Genomic DNA, 18,370 nt, shown 5'->3' on the forward strand with positions numbered 1-18,370 from the left:
AGGCTAGCACTCCACCACTTGAGCCACAGTGCCACTTCTGGCTTTTTCTCAGTAGTTTATTGGCAATAAGAATCTTACTGACTTTCCTGCCTGGCCTGGCTTCAAACCCTGATTCTCAAATCTCAACCTCTAGAGTGTAGCTAGGATTATAGATGTGAACCACCTGTGCCCTGCTCAGCTGAGTTTGTTTGTTTTGTTGGTTGTGGGGCTTGAACTCTGGACCTGGGTGCTGTCCCTGAGCTCTTCAGCTCAAGGCAAGCCCTCTACCACTTGAGCCACAGTACCACTTTTGGTTTTCTGGTGGTTTATTGGAGATAAGAGTCTCATGGAAGCCGGGCGCTGGTGGCTCATGCCTGTAATCCTAGCTACTCAGGAGGCTGAGATCTGAGGATCGCGGTTCAAAGCCAGCCCAGGCAGGAAAGACCATGAGACTCTTATCTCCAATAAGCCACCAGAAAACCGGAAGTGGCACTGTAGCTCAAGTGGTAGAGCGCTCGCCTCGAGCTGAAGAGCTAAGGGACAGCACTCAGGCCCAGAGTTCAAGCCCCACGACCTACAAAAAAAAAAGTCTCATGGACATCGCTTCTTGGCCTTTTGGCTAAGATCAAGTGAAGAGTCTCATGGACTTTCCTGCCTAGGCTGGCTTTGAACCTCGAACCTCAGATCTCAGCCTCCTGAATAGAATTATCCAGGCATGAGCCACCAGCACCCAGCTCAGCTGAGTTTTTGAACATGGTAACTAGTTGAACCCTCAAATGTGAAGTTGAAACCTTACCCCTGAGTTTAAACATTCCTTTTGATAGTCCCAAACTTGGGACAGATTGTTTGAGGATACATGTATTTTTGGGGTAGAAAAACAATAGATTGACCCAGGCCAATACCTTCGTTTTGGCTCTACTTGTCTTTCACTTCTTAGGGTAAGTGCTCCACCAGTTGAACTGTTTTCTCAGTCTTTTGTGTTTTTTGTTTTGTTTTTATGATAGCATGAGGCTTGAATTTAATGCCTCTTGCTCTCATTTGGGTTTTTCTCTCATGTCTGGAGTTCTACCACTTGATGCATGCATGCTGCCAGTTCTAGTTTTTTGCTTATTAATTAGAGATAGACTCTCTAGTTTGTCTACCTGGACTGGCTTTGAACTATAATCATCAGATCTCTACCTTCTTAGTAGCTAGTATTACTGTAGTATTACTGATATGAACTATTGATTGCTTTATTTTTTTGGGGGGTGAGGTGGGGGGAGCTGTTGTTTTGTTTTTGCTGGTTCTGGGTCTCAAACTTAGGAGTCTAGAGGCTGTTGCTGAGTTTTTTTGCTCAAGGAAGGCACTCTACCACTTGAACCACTGCTCCGTTTTCTGTCCCCCTTTTCCTATCAACTCATTCTCAAGACTACAGTTTTTGGTCTGGGAACATGGCTTAGTGGTAGGGTGCTTGCCTAGCATGCATGAAGCCCTGGGTTTAATTTCTCAGTACCACATAAACAGAAAAAGCCAGAAGTGGCGCTGTGGCTCAAGTGGTAGAGCACTAGCCTTGAGCACAGAGAGGCTCAAGGACAGTGCCCAGGCCCTGAGTTCAAGCTCCAGGACTGGCAAAAAAAAAAAGAATACAGTTTTTATAGTCAAAAGTATGATCAAGTGGAAAGACCTGCTACTATTGCACACTGTGTATGAGCTTGTTTTTTACTCATTTGAGTGTATTGTATATATCTTCCCCACAGACTTACCTCGGATAGACTTTAGTAGCATAGCAGTGCCTGGCACATCAGGTCCCCGGCAGCGCCAGTCGCTAGGAGCACAGCAGGCCCACCCATCTCCTAGAGAAATGGCATCATCTCCTCAGGGCTTGGACAACCCAGCTCTGCTCCGAGACATGCTGCTGGCCAACCCGCATGAACTGTCCTTGCTGAAGGAGCGTAACCCACCTCTTGCTGAAGCCCTGCTCAGTGGAGACCTAGGTAAGCTTGCCTGCTCTTGTCAAAGACTGGATTATTTGTCACTAAGCCACATTCCCAGCCCTTAAGCCATTCTTTTGTTAAATAGAACATTTGTTTTTGTTTTTTTTTTTTGTTTTTTTGGGTCCGGTCATGGGGCCTGAACTCTGGGCCTGGGCGCTGCTGTCCCTTAGCTCTTCAGCTCAGGGCTAGTGCTCTACCACTTGAGCCACAGCGCCACTTCCGGCTTTTTTTCTTTTTTCTTATGTGGTGCTGAGGAATCGAACCCAGGGCCTCATGCATGCAAGGCAAGCGCTCTACCACTGAGCCACCTTCCCAGCCCATTGGTTTTTTTTTTTTTTTTTTGGGTCCGGTCGTGGGGCCTGAACTCTGGGCCTGGGCACTGTCCCTCAGCTCTTCAGCTCAAGGCTAGCACTCTACCACTTGAGCCACAGTGTCACTTCCGGCTTTTTTCTTTTTTGCTTATGTGGTGCTGAGGAATCGAACCCAGGGCCTCAGGCATGCAAGGCAAGCGCTTTACCACTGAGCCATCTTCCCAGCCCCCATTGTTGTTTTTTTTTTTTTTTTTGGGGGGGGGGGGTCCAGTCGTGGGGCCTGAACTCTGGGCCTGGGCGCTGTGCCTCAGCTCTTCAGCTCAAGGCTAGCACTCTACCACTTGAGCCACAGCACCACTTCCGGCATTTTTCCTTTTGCTTATGTGGTGCTGAGGAATCGAACCCAGGGCCTCATGCATGCAAGGCAAGCGCTCTACCACTGAGCCACCTTCCCAGCCCATTGGTTTTTTTTTTTTTTTTTTTTTGGGTCCGGTCGTGGGGCCTGAACTCTGGGCCTGGGCACTGTCCCTCAGCTCTTCAGCTCAAGGCTAGCACTCTACCACTTGAGCCACAGTGTCACTTCTGGCTTTTTTCTTTTTTGCTTATGTGGTGCTGAGGAATCGAACCCAGGGCCTCATGCATGCAAGGCAAGCGCTCTACCACTGAGCCATCTTCCCAGCCCCCATTGGTTTTGTTTTTAAGACGGTATCTCCATGTAGCCCAAGGTGGCCTCAGATGCCAACCTTTTCTCTGTGTACAAGCATATGCGTGTGCGCATGAGTGCTGATACTGGGACTTGAATTCAAGACCTCATGTGCTTCTTGGCTGGCATTCTACCACTTGAGCCATGACTCTGCTTCCATCTTTCTGCTTTTTTTGTGTGTATGTCCTGGGGTTTGAACCTGCGGCCTGGGTGCTATCCCTGAACTTTTTTACTCAAGGCTAGTACTCTACCACTTTGAGCCACAGCGCCACTTCCAGTTTTCTGGAGGTTAATTGGAGATAAGACTCCCACACACTTTCCTGCCTAGGCTGGCTTCAAACCATGATCCTCACATCTCAACCTCCTGAGTACTTAGGATTACAGGCATGAGCCACTGCTACCCGGCTTTTTTTGGGGGGTGTCAGTTGTGGGGCTAAAACTCTGGACCTGAGTGCTGTCGCTCAGCTCTTTCTTCAACTCAAGGTAAGCGCTCTACCACTTGAGCCACAGTGCCACTTCTGGTTTTCTGGTGGTTAGAAAGTCTCACAAACATTCCTGCCTGGGCTGGCTTTGTACCTTGATCCTCAAATCTCAGCTTCCTAAGTAATTAGGATTACAGGCGTGAGCCATCGGTGCCTGGCTAGTACTATATCTTTATACTGAAACTGAATGAAGAAAGTATCTGGCCTCCAAATAGAAAGTAAATATTCATTGCATAAAAAGAGTCTTTTTTAGGCATCCTTTCTACATTTTTCACAGGTGTTTTTTATATTTTATTTTTCCTTTTTCCTTTTTTTTTTTTTTTTCTTTGTCGTGGGCTGGGAAGGTGGCTCAGTGGTAGAGCGCATGCCTTTCATGCCAGAGGCCCTGAGTTCGATTCCTCAGCACCACATAAGAAAAAAGCCGGAAGTGGCGCTGTGGCTCAAGTGGTAGAGCACTAGCCTTGAGCTGAAGAGCTGAGGGACAGTGCCCAGGCCCAGAGTTCAGGCCCCAGGGCTGGACCCAAAAAAAAAAAAAAATCTTTGTCATCATCCCTGCTTTTGGCCAGTCCTGAGTTTAAATTCAGGGCCTTGTGTTTGCTTGTTTAGTTTGTACTCTTGTCTGGTACTTTACCACCTGAGCCATTCCTTCAGCATAGCCTTTTGCTGGTTATGTTGGAGATGGAGTTTTGCAGACTTTTCTACCTGGGCTGCTTCAAACTACTATCCTTAGCCTTCTAAGTAGCTGAGATTTTAGTTCTATTTTAAGAAATCATGTGGTGGGCTGGGAAGGTGGCTCAGTGGTAGAGCGCTTGCCTTGCATGCATGAGGCCCTGGGTTCGACTCCTCAGCACCACATAAGCAGAAAAAGCCAGTAGTGGAGCTGTGACTCAAGTGGTAAGCGCTAGCCTTGAGCTGAAGAGCTGAGGGACAGCGCCCAGGCCCAGAGTTCAGGCCCCACAACTGACAAAAAAAAAAAAAAAATCATGTGGTATGGAAAAGTAATGATTTTGCTTTTTAAAAAATTTAAGACACTTTAAAGTGTTTGGGGCTGGGCGCCCGTGGCTGACTCCTGTAATCGTAGCTACTCAGGAAGCTGAGATCTGAGGATCACAGTTCAAAGCCAGCCCAGGCAGGAAAGTCTGTGAGATTCTTATCTTCAATAAACCACTAGAAAACCAGAAGTGGGCGCTGTGGCTCAAGTGGTAGAGTGCTCGCCTTGAGTTAAAGAGGTCAGGGACAGCGCCCAGGCTGAATTCAAGCCCCACAACTGACCAAAAAAAAATGTGTTTGGTGGGCTGGGAAGATAGCTTAGGGGTAGAGTGCTTGCCTAGCATGATGAAGCCCTGGGTTCAATTCCTCAGTACCATATAGACAGAAAAGGCCAGAAGTAGTGCTGTGACTCAAATGGTAGAGTGCTAGCCTTGAGCAAAAGAAGCTGAAGGACAGTGCCCAGGCCGAGTTCAATCCCCAGGACTGGCAAAAAAAAAAAGTGTTTGGTATCCAACACATTTATCCTGTCTTCCTTCTGATTTGCAGCTGAGGCTAACAGGGTTTGTGATCATGAAAAACTATATTGACATATACGTTTGAAATAAAATGTTGCATGTTACACAAATGAGAATGAAAATACAGTGAAATTGAAGATATCCCTTCCTTATTTCTATAGACAGATTTTCTAGGGTCCTGGTAGAGCAGCAGCAGGACCGAGCCCGGAGGGAGCAAGAAAGGATTCGTCTCTTTTCTGCTGACCCCTTTGACCTTGAAGCTCAGGCAAAGATAGAAGAAGATATAAGGTAATGACCCATGGACCTAATGACCAAACTTAGAGCAACCAGGGCTGGGAATGTGGCTCAGTGGTAGAGTGCTTGCCTTGCATGCATGAGGCCCTGGGTTTGATTCCTCAGCACCACATAAGCAGAAAAAGCCAGAAGTGGCGCTGTGGCTCAAGTGGTAGAGCACTAGCCTTGAGCTGAAGAGCTGAGGGACAGCGCCCAGGCTCAGAGTTCAGGCTCCACGACTGGCAAACAAACAAACAAATAAACTTAGAGCAACCAAGGTTCCCCAACTAAATATTATCTAGTATAAGTTAAATGTCTGTTTGGCGACAGCTTCCTATTTCAAAGATAACCTAAGGAAATCTTAGATAATTTTCTCCTTGGGACTGGGAAGGTGGCTCAGTGGTAGAGTGCTTGCCTTGCATGCATGAGGCCCTGGGTTCGATTCCTCAGCACCACATAAGAAAAAAGAAAAAAGCGGGAAGTGGCGCTGTGTGGCTCAAGTGGTAGAGCGCTAGCCTTGAGCTGAAGAGCTGAGGGACAGTGCCTAGGCCCAGAGTTCAGGCCCCACGACCGGACCCAAAAAAAAAAAAAAAAAGATAATTTTCTCCTTGTTCCTGTTCCTCATGTTTTGAATCAACTTTGCAAAGATACACTTATTATTGACTTTCTGTTCTAAAATTTTTTAAATAATTTTATTGTCAAGATGATGTACAGAGAAGTTACAGTTACATAAGTAACATTTCTTGTTTAACTTGTTGCCCTCCCTGCCCACCCCTCCTTCTAAAATATTACACAGTGTCTCTGACTGGCAGACAACATATCATTAGAGCCAGGTATATAACCCCAGTATCAAAAGAAATGACCCTAACAGGTAGAAACCACAAGGCTGATATATACGAGCCTGAAGATGACTGGATTAGAGTGATACCTGCACTGATGGAACCTTATCTCATCTTCCTTTTTTCTTTACTGACCCCACTGAATAAACTGCTTGGCAGCAACTCTGGCTTCTGTAATGTAGTGGTTCTCATCTGGAGCTATATTAAAAGCTAGAAGCTTTAAACATATAGATTACACTAGTAGCTCATGCCTGCAATCCTGGCTATTCAGGAAGATCTCTGTTTGAAGCCAACTTGAGCAGAAAAGTCTGAGACTCCATATCCAATTAACTTGCAAGGAGCCAAACTGGAGACATGGCTCAAGTGAAGGAGTATCAGCCATGAGCAAGATAGTTGACTAAGAACCCGAGGCCCTGAGTTTAAGCCCTGGTTACCCCATCCCCTCGCCCCTGATGTAGATGCTTCAGCTCTTCCTTCTGACTCTGATGAGTCAGAATCTTCAAGAGTGGAACCTCAGCTAGCACAGCGATGTTAATGGCAGTCTTAGCTATATCATTAGTCACAGCAATATGCAATTTGAGTAAAAAGACAGCTATTCCCCCCCCCCCCACTACTACTCCAAAAGTTTTGGAATAGTTTTTTTTTAACTCTAGAAGCAGGAAGTTTATGAAGACATTATCCGCAAGTCATAGAGTAGAAGTGAATTGGAGCATCTCCAGATAGCTTGTATTCCACCCCACAAGTGCTATATTGGAGACTGGATAATGCATTCATTTCTTTATAAGGGAGAAAGTGCCTCTGAATACAACCCATAACAACCAAAACAACTGGTTTTATATCAGTGGGTTTCTTCTGTTGAAACATACTTGATTTGAGTGAGTACAGTAGTATAATAAACTATTCAGAGAAAGCTGAAGTGGCACTATGGCTCAAGTGATAGAGTACTAGCCTTGAGTAAAAAGAAGCTCAGGGACTATACCCAAACCTTGAGTTCAAGCCCCAGGATTGGCCAAAAAAAAAAAAAAAGTGGTATAATTATATCAAGTGTCTATTAAAGTTTTATTTAACATGCTGTGCACGGGGCATGTGTGCACTGAGGTATAATAGCTTTTCTATTTGTCTAATTAAATTAAATAAGGGTGCCTTTGACTTCCTTTAATATTGTATTAAAGATGGCTGGGTTAAGCCATCAATTTGGCTGATTACTAAAGCATTATTACTAAAAGGACAGGCACTATAGTTTAGAGGAAAGGATAAGGGGATATTTTCCATAGAGGGAGGTAATAAATATTTTAGGCGTGGCAAGCCATATGATCTCTACCACTCATGCTCAGCTCTGCCAATGCCACGTGAGAGCAACCATAGTGAGCAGGACAGTGTAAATGCATGATGCCCCCATAAAATGCTGTCCATATAAGCAGATAAGGAGATGTAGCTGTTTTTTGTTTTTGTTTTTTGCCAGTACTAGGGCTTGAACTCTAGGCCTGGATGCTACTCCTGAACTTATTTTTGTTCACGACTAGTGCTTTACCACTTGAGCCATGGTTCCACTTCGGGCTTTTTCTATAATTAATTGGAGATAAGAGTCTCAGAGACTGTCTTTCCTGGGCTAGCTTTAAACCACAATCCTTAGATCTCAGCTTCCTGAGTAGCTAGGATTACAGAAATAAACCACCTGCCCCTGGTAGGAAATATACTTTGAAAGTTCCTGGTTCAGTATGGCTAACCCCTAAGTTTTGGGCTACCCTCTTCTGGTACTGTCTCAGTCTTCACTGCTGATCTAGCTTTCATTACTTTTTTTGGGGGGGGAGGGGTCCGGTCGTGGGGCCTGAACTCTGGGCCTGGGTGCTGTCCCTCAGCTCTTCAGCTCAAGGCTAGTCTACCACTTGAGACACAGCACCACTTCCGGCTTTTTTCTTTTTGCTTATGTGGTGCTGAGGAATGGAGCCCAGGCATACAAGGCAAGTGCTCTACCACTGAGCTGCCTTCCCAGCCCTCTAGCTTTCATTACTATTGGTAGTGTTTGATAGTGTAAAGAAAAAGTTGAGAATGATGACATGAGATAACAGACTTTTATATGCTATTTTTTCTTTTTCTTTTTTTCTTTGTTTTTTTGGTCAGTCAAACTCGGCCTAGGCACTGTTCCTGAGCTTCTTTTGCTCAAGGTTAGCACTCTACCACTTGAGCCACAGAACCACTTCCAGCTTTTCCTGTTTATGTGGTACTGAGGAATCGAACCTAGACCTTCATGCATGCTAGGCAAATACTCTACCACTAAGCCACATTCCCAGCCCAGGTTTGTGAGATTTGTTGTTTTTTTTTTTCATTGTTATTGTTGTTTTTAGCTGGTTGTGGGCTTGAACTCAGGGCCTGGGCTCTGTCCCTCAGCTCTTCAGCTCAAGGCTAGCACTCCTAGCACTCTACCACTTGGGCAACAGTGCCACTTCTGGTTTTCTGGTGGTTAATTGGAGATAAGAGTCTCAAAGACGGCTGGGAAGGTGGCTCAGTGGTAGAGTGCTTACCTTGCATGCCTGAGGCCCTGGGCCCTGGGTTCAATTCCTCAGTATCACATAAGCAAAAAGAAAAAAGCCGGAAGTGGCGCTGTGGCTCAAGTGGTAGAGCGCTAGCCTTGAGCTGAAGAGCTGAGGGACAGTGCCCAGGCCCAGAGTTCAGGCCCCACGACCAGACCCAAAAACGAAGCAACAGCATTCATGAAATTCTAACAGCAAAGGGTTAACACCCTGATTTCAAGGAATTTATTTTTCTATTTCTGAGCTTATAAAGAGAGTTCAAGCCCTATGACTCCTTAAAAAAAAAAAAAGAACTTTATAAAGATGCACAGTTCCCGGGCACTGGTGGCTCACGCCTATAATGCCTAGCTACTCAGGAGGCTGAGATCTGAGGATCTCAGTTCAAAGCCAGCCCTGGCAGGAAAGACCGTGAGACTCCTAACTCCAACAAACCACTAGAAAACCAGAAGTGGCGCTGTGGCTCAAGTGGTAGAGCACTTGCTTTAAGCTGAAAAGCTGAGGGACAGCGCCCAGGCCCAGAGTTCAAGTCCCGAGACTGACCAAAAAAAAAAAAAAAATGCACAGTTGTTTTACAGGAAGGTCTTTTTTTTTTTTTCTAAATGATTTTAGGTCTTCTGCCAGCTCTGTATCTTGGATCTGCATAGTGTTAATTCCCAATCCTATGGCAAAAGATGTGGACAAATCTGTTTTTAAACATTGTAACTTTGAAACAGACTTTTCTTCCTGGAAGTAGAGTATTCAGTGTACCTTGCTTGTTTTGTTACAGGCAACAGAACATTGAGGAAAACATGACAATAGCTATGGAAGAGGCTCCAGAGAGCTTTGGCCAAGTAGTGATGCTTTACATTAACTGCAAAGTGAATGGACATCCTGTGAAAGCCTTTGTTGACTCAGGTGCTGCTCCATCCTTGTGTGTCCCATGTCCTCTAACATCGTTACATATGGGAGAAGGGGAGACAAACAGTAAAGAACCATGGCAACCATGGTTCTTTGGTCGGCCACAAGCATGGAAGTAATGGTTTGCTTGCCAGTCTTCTTATTGGTAATAGGTTTATTTCCTAAACCATTTCTTTTGTGTTTTTGCATTGTATTTTATTTTCTTACTTTCCTGATTTCTCAGGCATTTCTCTAAAAAAAAATTAAGACAGATCTGGGTAGGTGGGAGAAGAGGCAACGGCCTCTTGTCACCCTAGTTTGCTTACTTTAGGTTAGTAACTAACTAGGAGAAAGGAGGAAGGAAAGAGAATTGCCTTCCCACACATTCCTTTTCCTCTGACTCTGGAAAGTCTAATGAGTGAGATAAGTTCTGGACTTTATCGCTGAGATGAGATCTCAATAGGTGAGCTCAAGACCTGGCCCTTCCTTAAATGCAGGTGAACTTCAGAGAAAGAGCTTAGAAGGGGACACATTACTCTTGCCAAAGTAGACAGTAGCATAATGGAAATACGAGGCTAGAGATGTGCAGCAGCTGGTGTAAGGTGGGATGTAAAGCCATAGTGGTATGGGTTGAGCTCTTAAAAAGCACAAACCATTGAGGGCTTTGCAATACCTCAGAAGGTAAGTGATTTGAAGGTGAGAGTTGAGGAAGACTGAGGATAGAGACAGATCTGGAGCATTCTGGACCCATAAAGGTTGTAGCTAATAAATTACACATCCACCAAATGGAATGGAAGCAGAGATGTGGCCACATTCAAGTGGTAAGAAAGTGCTAATTGGACCAATAGCTGTCGGGAGGAGGGTTCAGAAGTAGCAGACTGCAGAGACCTCAGTGAACTGTTTTTCAGCAGGGCTGGGTTAGAGTTTGAGAGCAGAAAGGAAGAAAGAAGAGTAACAGCAAAGTTTGCCCCAGTTTTAGGATTGTCAAGGAAAGTCTTCCATTGGTAAAGATGGAGAAATCCCAAGTAGGAAATACTAGGGTCGGAAGTCTTTTATACCTTTGGCTCTCAGAAAGTTAACACAGGAAGGAAAATTCAGAGAGATGAAAATTGTACGCAAAGATTAGAGAAAGAGAAGATCTTGTCTATTACAGCTGAGTACATGGACCTGGGGCAATAGAAAACTGCCTAAATATTCCTAAATTTAGAAGGAAGTAGGGCTGCTTATTGCCACGTAGTATTGGATTTTATTGTTGAGTCATCTGCTCTGGGGATTAATCTCAGTGAAAACTGCTCTGAATGTGAATTGCTGCTTAGCATTGCTGCCAGGAGTCTCATCAGAGTCTCATCATCTTAACTTTTTTTTTTTTTTTTGCTCGGTTGTGGGGCCTGAACTCTGAGCCTAGGTGCTGTCCCTAAGCTCTTCAGCTCACAGCTACCCTACCGCTCTGCCACTTGAGCCACCGCACTACTTCTGGCTTTTTCTGCTTATGTGGTGCTGAGGAATCGAAACCAGGGCCTCATGCATGCAAGGCAAGCACTCTACCACTAAGTCACCTTCCCAGCATCTGAACTTTTAGGAGGTCCCTTCCAGGTAGTTCTGCTTTCTATTCCAGCTGCAAATGTTAGGCAGAGCACTGGTGAGGAAATGCAAGGTGAAGAACTACCAGGTACAGACAGGCTTCCTTCCAAATTCATTGCTGCTCTTTTAATTGCTGTGTTTTGGATCTTGATACAGTGTGAATTGCATTTTTGTTATGTGATGGTTCTGTCTCCCTCCAGGTGCCCAGATGACTATTATGAGCCAGGCTTGCGCAGAAAGGTGTAATATAATGAGACTGGTGGACCGGCGGTGGGCAGGTATTGCCAAAGGAGTGGGCACCCAGAAGATTATTGGAAGGGTTCACCTAGGTGAGTGGAAGCCATTGGGAGTTGCCATCTAAGGGACAATGCCAAGTCTCTGAGTTAAAAAACAAAACAAAACAGTCTTAGACTTTCCTGTCAGGGCTAAATTTTTTTTGGGAGGTGCGGGGAGGTTGGTTGTGGGCTTGAACTCTGGGCTTGGGCACTGTCCCTGAGCTCTTCAGGTCAAGGCTAGCATTCTACCACTTGGACAAGCCACTTCTGGTTTTCTGGTGGTTAATTGGAGATAAAAGTCTCACGGACTTTCCTGCCTGGGCTGGCTTTGAACCGCAATCCTCAGATCTCAGTCTCCTAAGTAGCTAGGATTACGGCATGAGCCTCCAGTGCCTGGCCCTCTGGTCTTATTTATTTATTTGTTTGTTTGTTTGTTTTTGTCAGTCACAGGGCTTGACCTCTGGGCCTGAGTGCTGTCCCTCAGCTCTTCAGCTCAAGGCCAGCACTCTGCTACTTGAGGCACAGTGCCACTTCCAGTTTTCTGATGGTTTATTGGAGATAGAGTCTCACAGGGCAGGAGGCTAGGAATGTGGCTTAGTGGTAGAGTGCTTGCCTAGCATGCATGAAGTGGCTTAGTGGTAGAGTGCCTAGCATGCATGAAGGTTCTATTCCTCAGTACCACATACACAGAAAAAGTCGGAAGTGGCACTGTGGCTTAAGTGGTAGAGTGCTATTCTTGAGCACAGGGATGATCAGGGACAGTGCCAAGGCCCTGAGTTCAAGTCCCAGGATTGGCAAAGAAAAAAAAAAGTTACACAGACTTTCCTGCCTGGCTGACTTTGAATGGTGATCCTCAAGATCTCAGCCTCCTAAGTAGTTAGGATTACATGTGAGCCACCAGCACCCATCTCTCTGGGCTAAATTTTTTTTTTTTTTTGGGTCCGGTTGTGGGGCCTGAACTCTGGGCCTGGACACTGTCCCTCAGCTCTTCAGCTCAAGGCTAGCACTCTACCACTTGAGCCACAGCACCACTTCTGGCTTGTTTCTTTCTGCTTAGGTGGTGCTGAGGAATTGAACCCAGGGCCTCATGCATGCAAGGCAAGCGCTCTACCACTGAGCCACCTTCCCAGCCCCTCTGGGCTAATTTTTAACTACAGTTTCTTTAGATCTCAGTCCCCTGAGTAGCTAGGATTTATAGGCATGAGCCCAATGCCTGGCACTAATTCACAACTTTTTCTTTACACTTTGTAGATCTCCTCTAACGGGGTATTTTGATGTATCTGGATGTGGATCTTGCATCTGTGTGGGTGATATTTGATAGCCTTTTCAATCTGGAAACTCTGGCCCTTCAGTTTCTGGGGATGAACCCTGGGTGGACCTAGGTACACATCAAGTGTAGTCTTCCATTGAGCTGTCACTCCTTTCCTTTTCCCTCCCAAAGGAGGGTAAAGAAGAGCACAGGAGTCAGTTAGGACCTCATGGTGTCTAGACAGACTAGCCTTCTGCTTTCACCATTTTGTCTCTAGTTGTACCATAAATTGAGTTCTTTATTTCTTTTGTCTCTTCCATCATTTTTGGTCTTAGGAATTTGTACCTTATGGGAGAAAAAAACATGTGGCTGGGCACTTGTGGCTCATGCCTGTAATCCTAGGTACTCAGGAAGATCACATTCAAAGCCAGCCTAGGCAGAAATGTCTCTGTGACACTCTTTATTTCTAAAATAACCACCAGAAAACTGGAAGTAGAACTGTGGCTCAAAGTTGCCAAGCACTAGCGTTGAGCAAAAAAGCTTAAGGACAGAGCCCAGGCCCTGAGTTCAAGCCCCATAACCAACAAAAAACAAGAGGTCTGGAAATACAGCTTAATGGTAGTGTAAGCACTGGATCCTATTTCCCATACTGCAAAAACTACAAAAATCTTCATAACTTTTTAGGAATAAATATCCATGCATGTGTTTAGTTCTTAGTTTTTTGGGTTTTGGGTTTTGGGATTTTTGGTGCCAGTCCAGGGCCTGGGTCCTGTCTCTGAACTAGCTCTACCACTGGAGCCACAGCTTGACTTGTGGCTTTTTGGTGCTTAATTGGATATAAGAGTCTCATGGACTATCTTGTCTGGGCTGGCTTTGAACCACAATCCTCAGATCTCAGCTTTTTGAGTAGCTAGGATTATAGGTGTGAGCCAATGGCAAACTATTTTTCAGCCATGCTAGGGCTAGAACCCAGGATTTATGAATGCTAGACAAGTACTGTACAACTAAGGTACATCTCTCTGATCCATGGTAAGTTCAGGTCTTCATTGGCTTTCAAACTGGTATTTTACTGTTTCAGTGTTTTTTTTTTGGGGGGGGGGAGGGGGGCGCTTGAACTCAGGGCCTTGGTGCTGTCCCTGAACTTTTTTGCTCAAGGCTAGTGATAGCTTTCAAACTGGTCTTTTGACTGTTTCAGAGAGAGTGTGTGTGTGTGTGTGTTGGGGCTTGAACTCGGCCTTGGTCTCGTATGTGTGTGTGTGTGTGTGTGTGTGTGTGTGTGTTGGGGCTTGAACTCGGCCTTGGTCTCGTGTGTGTGTGTGTGTGTGTGTGTGTGTGTGTGTGTGTGTGTGTGTGTGTGTGTGTGTGTGTGTGTGTGTGTGTGTGTGTGTGTGTGTGTGTTGGGGCTTGAACTCGGCCTTGGGGTGTGTGTGTGTGTGTTGGGGCTTGAACTCGGCCTTGGTGCTGTCCCTGAACTTTTTTACTCAAGGCTAGTGATCTACCTACTTGAGCCACAGCTCTACTTCCAGTTTGACTGGTTTTAGGTATTTAACCTACTAGTTTCTGAATTGAGATTTGGCTATGATTGAGTGAAGGAAACCAGGGCTCAGGATGATGGGTTCACTTCCAGAGCCATGAGTAATCTGTTCTCTTCCTGTGTTTTAGCTCAGGTTCAGATTGAAGGAGATTTTCTTGCATGCTCCTTCTCTATACTGGAGGAACAGCCCATGGACATGCTTCTGGGACTGGACATGCTTAAACGGCATCAGGTGATTAAGAATTTTATTTATTTATTTTTGTTGGTCGTGGGGCTTGAACTCTGGGCCTGGGCGCTGTCCCTCAGCTCTTCAGCTCAAGGTGAGCGCTCTACCACTTGAGCTACAGCGCCACTTCCGGTTTTCTGGTGGTTTATTGGAGATAGGAGTCTCACGGTCTCTCCTGCCCGGGCTGGCTTTGAACCGCGATCCTCAGATCTCAGCCTCCTGAGTAGCTAGGATTACAGGCGTGAGCCACCAGCGCCCGGCTAAGAATTTTATTTTTTATATATCTGCTTTTGCTGTGTTACAATCACTACATTTCTGTTGGTGTTACATACAATGGAAAGCCAAGATGAATGACTTTTCAAACCTGTACAAGTGTCTTTTGTCTATTTTGTCATCATACAAAGATGGAGATGATGTGCCATTGAAAAATAGAATCTAAGGGCTGGGAAGGTGGCTCAGTGGTAGAGTGCTCGCCCTGTATGCATATGGCCCTGGGTTCGATTCCTCGGCACCACATAAGCAGAAAAGGCTGGAAATGGCGCTGTGGCTCTAGTGGTAGAGTGCTCACCTTGAGCTGAAGAGCTGAGGGACAGTGCCCAGACCCTGAGTTCAAGCCCCAGGACCTGCCAAAAAAAAAAAGGAATCAATCAAGTTGAGTCAGTTTGCGGGCACTGAGTTCAAGCCCCAGTATAGCCAAAAGGAATAGGTATATAAGACCTGAATCCTATAATTATAGCTACTCAGGAGGCTGAGTCCTGTAGGATTGAGGTTCGAAGCCAGGAAGGGCAGACAAATCTAGGAGATTCCACCTCTAGTCAGCAAAAATGCTGGATTGGATATATGGCTTGAGTGGTAAATACCGGCTGTGAGTAAGAAAGCTGAATAAGAGCACAAGGCTGTAAGTTCACCCCAGTACCAGCACATACAAACCAAGAAAAAAAGTTGACAAGACTCCATGTTGAGCTGGGCCCAGTGGCCTACCTCTATCATCCCCAGCAACAGGGACAAGCAACAAGATTGCAGTCCAGGCAAGCCCAGACATAAATCAAGAATTCTACCTTGGCCAGGTGCTGGTAGCTCCCAGCTATAATTCTAGCTACTCCCAGAGGCTAAGACCTGAGGATCATGATGTGAAGCCAGCCCAGACAGGAAAGTCCATGAGACTTATCTACAGTAAACCACTTAGAAAAAGCCAGAAGTGTCACTGTGGCTCAAGTGATAGTGCTAGCTTTGAGCACAGAAGAGATTCAGGGACAGTGCCCAGACCCTGAGTTCAAGTCCCAGGACCTGCAAAAAAAAAAAAATTCTACATTGAACACAGCTAATTGAGAAAGGGGGTGATGCAGACATGGCTTAAGTTACCTTATTTTTCACAGGTAAGGCTTAAGTGTTTCTGGGGAATTGAACTCAGGGCTTTGTATTGCTAGGCTCATTCTCTATCTGTAGAGTTACACCCCTGGCCCCCTTTTGTTTTTCTTCTTGTTTACTTTTCACATAGGGTATACTTAGATTATCCTAGACAGTGATCCACTTACATAAACTTCCCACAGAGGATCTCAGGCTCTTGACACCATGTCCAGCTGTTGGATGAGAATGGATTCTTATGTTTATTTGTAGGCTGGCCTCAAACTGTATTCCTCCTGATTTCTTCTCTGCCTTCCTAGTAGATAGGATTGAAACTTTTTGGATTTGGTGGGATTTGGGTTTTGTTTTTGTTTTTTGGTGCTGATATCAGGGCTTAAAATCAAGTCCTTATACTTACATTCTTCTTTTTCACTCATGGCTATTGCCCAACTACTTGAGCCACATCTCCACTCCCAGCTTTTTTGCTAGTTAATGTGGAGAATTTGCCTAGCTTTTAACCTTGATCATTCAGATCTTAGCCTGAGTTTCAGTATTATAGCTAGCATCAAAAGTGTGACCCACCAGCTCCTGGAGTCAGCTTGTGGTTTTTGGTATTGATGTTAGTTTAGTAACTATTCAGCAAGTCTTAGATAGTTGGCAAACAGTAAGGACAAGGTACATTTGATTAAGGACTCCATCTCTACAAATAATTAGAAAGTATATTAATTTGTAGTGTTATTTCTATACTGAAGCCTACGAATTTAAGATTCTCTGTGAGTGTAATTTTAAATCCTAGATCATGATTTTTCTGTATTCTTCTTTCTAAGTGTTCCATTGACCTCAAGAAAAATGTCCTGGTGATTGGCACCACAGGCTCACAGACTACCTTTCTTCCTGAGGGAGAACTACCAGAGTGCGCACGCTTGGCATATGGAGCCGGGCGAGAGGATGTGCGGCCAGAGGAAATTGCAGACCGAGAGTTAGCAGAAGCCATTCAGAAGTCAGCAGAGGAAGCAGCAGGTATTTGGAATGGCCAGCCCCTTGAATAATGTTTGTGTTACCAGAGAGGGAAAGGACCCTTCTAGTCAGTAATGTATCATTCTTAGTAGTAGATAAGGCTTTTGTTTGCCATTTTTCTTTCTCCTCTCATCACTTAATACTCATTGTCAACATTTCAAAAAGCAGCAGTCCATTGCTGTGACCAGGATAGATGGTGGTATCCCTTTCTTGGGTTTCCTCAGACTCATGTTTTTTCCCCACAGGAAGTTAGAACAGTAAGCAGACACTTCTGAGTTCAGCAGTTATTTCCCTGAAAATTGCTTTTCATTTTTGTGAACCCATTCATGCTGAAGAGTACCTTGTCACTGGCTAAGCAGTGCTGGCTGTTATAAATTTGGTGAAAGTGCTGTTGCCCCAAAGGGGGAAGAGCCAGCAATAAGAGGCATACTTGGAAGTAGGGACCAGTGAATTCTGAAGATCAAGATTCTAAGCTAGCCTGGGCAGGAAAGTCCATGAGATTCTTAACTCTAATTAACCTCCCCTCAAAAAGCCGCAACTGTAGCACTGACCTTGAGCAAACAAAACTCAGGGACAGCAGTGTCCAGGCCCTGAGCTCAAACCCAGGACTGGCATGGTATACACACACACGCAATGAAAAGATGTATTGAACATGGTGAGATGTAGATTTAGATTGCAATACTGTCTTTGGGCAATGGAACAGTGTCAGGTAAGTCCCAAATCTAAAGACAGGGCCAAATCTCTGGGTAAAATGGCCCAGCACACTTGTGTTGGAATCCTGTTACAGAACAGTGACTGAAATGCATTTTCTTTTTTTTTTTTTGGGTCCAGTCGTGGGGCCTGAACTCTGGGCTTGGGCACTGTCCCTCAGCTCTTCAGCTCAAGGCAAGCACTCTACCACTGAGCCACCTTCCCAGCCCCCTGAAATGCATTTTCTAAAGCTGAAAAGAAATAACTTTTTTTAGGTTTGAGTAATTTTAAAGTCTTGAGCCAGGCTTATTATTCATCAATATGACTAAGCTCACACATTGCTTTTTTTTTTTTGTCGGTCGTGGGGCTTGAACTCTGGGCCTGGGCGCTGTCCCTCAGCTCTTCAGCTCAAGGCGAGCGCTCTACCACTTGAGCTACAGCGCCACTTCCGGTTTTCTGGTGGTTTATTGGAGATAGGAGTCTCACGGTCTCTCCTGCCCGGGCTGGCTTTGAACCGCGATTCTCAGATCTCAGCCTCCTGAGTAGCTAGGATTACAGGCGTGAGCCACCAGCGCCCGGCACACATTGCTTTTTATGAACAATAAAATATATCAGAGTTACAAGTTTAGGGAACAGCTTTTTCCTAAAGACAAAAGAGACAATAAACTGAAAAATAAGCAGCCAGGCTAGGTGTGAGTCATGGTTGTAATTCCAGAAGAGCGTTTGAGGCCAGCCTGGGCAAAGCTAATGAGACCCTATCTCAACCACTAGGTGGATATTGTGGTGAGTGACCCATCCCAGATACATGGAAGCATAAATAGGATCACAATCTAACCTGGCCTGGCCAAAAACTTTGAGACCCTGTCTCCCAAAAATAAAAAAAGACTAGGGCCACGCTAAAGTGGTAGACTCCCTATTAGCAAGCATGAGGCCCTGAGTTCAAACCCCCTGAACAATAAATATGAATGAATATAGCAAGTAA

General features: G+C 45.2%; 1 protein-coding gene across 3 annotated transcripts in view; it reads left to right on the forward strand.

The window, feature by feature from the left end:
• Positions 1-18,370, forward strand: part of Ddi2 (DNA damage inducible 1 homolog 2) — a 35,814-nt gene that overhangs the window by 15,284 nt on the left and 2,160 nt on the right. The window contains exons 3-8 of one of the 3 annotated variants that reach the window (XM_042669699.1): positions 1,716-1,952; positions 5,115-5,241; positions 9,363-9,490; positions 11,254-11,382; positions 14,240-14,343; positions 16,509-16,701. In XM_042669699.1, the coding sequence (XP_042525633.1) occupies positions 1,716-1,952; positions 5,115-5,241; positions 9,363-9,490; positions 11,254-11,382; positions 14,240-14,343; positions 16,509-16,701 (918 nt within the window). Of the gene's footprint in view, positions 1-1,715; positions 1,953-5,114; positions 5,242-9,362; positions 9,491-11,253; positions 11,383-14,239; positions 14,344-16,508; positions 16,731-18,370 lie in introns of those variants that run through there. The other 2 variants (XM_042669701.1, XM_042669698.1) reach the window with 2 other exon arrangements.

The sequence above is a fragment of the Dipodomys spectabilis genome, unplaced genomic scaffold (assembly GCF_019054845.1).
Source record: "Dipodomys spectabilis isolate Male_0828 unplaced genomic scaffold, ASM1905484v1 ptg000504l, whole genome shotgun sequence".
Classification (NCBI taxonomy): Eukaryota; Metazoa; Chordata; class Mammalia; order Rodentia; family Heteromyidae; genus Dipodomys; species Dipodomys spectabilis.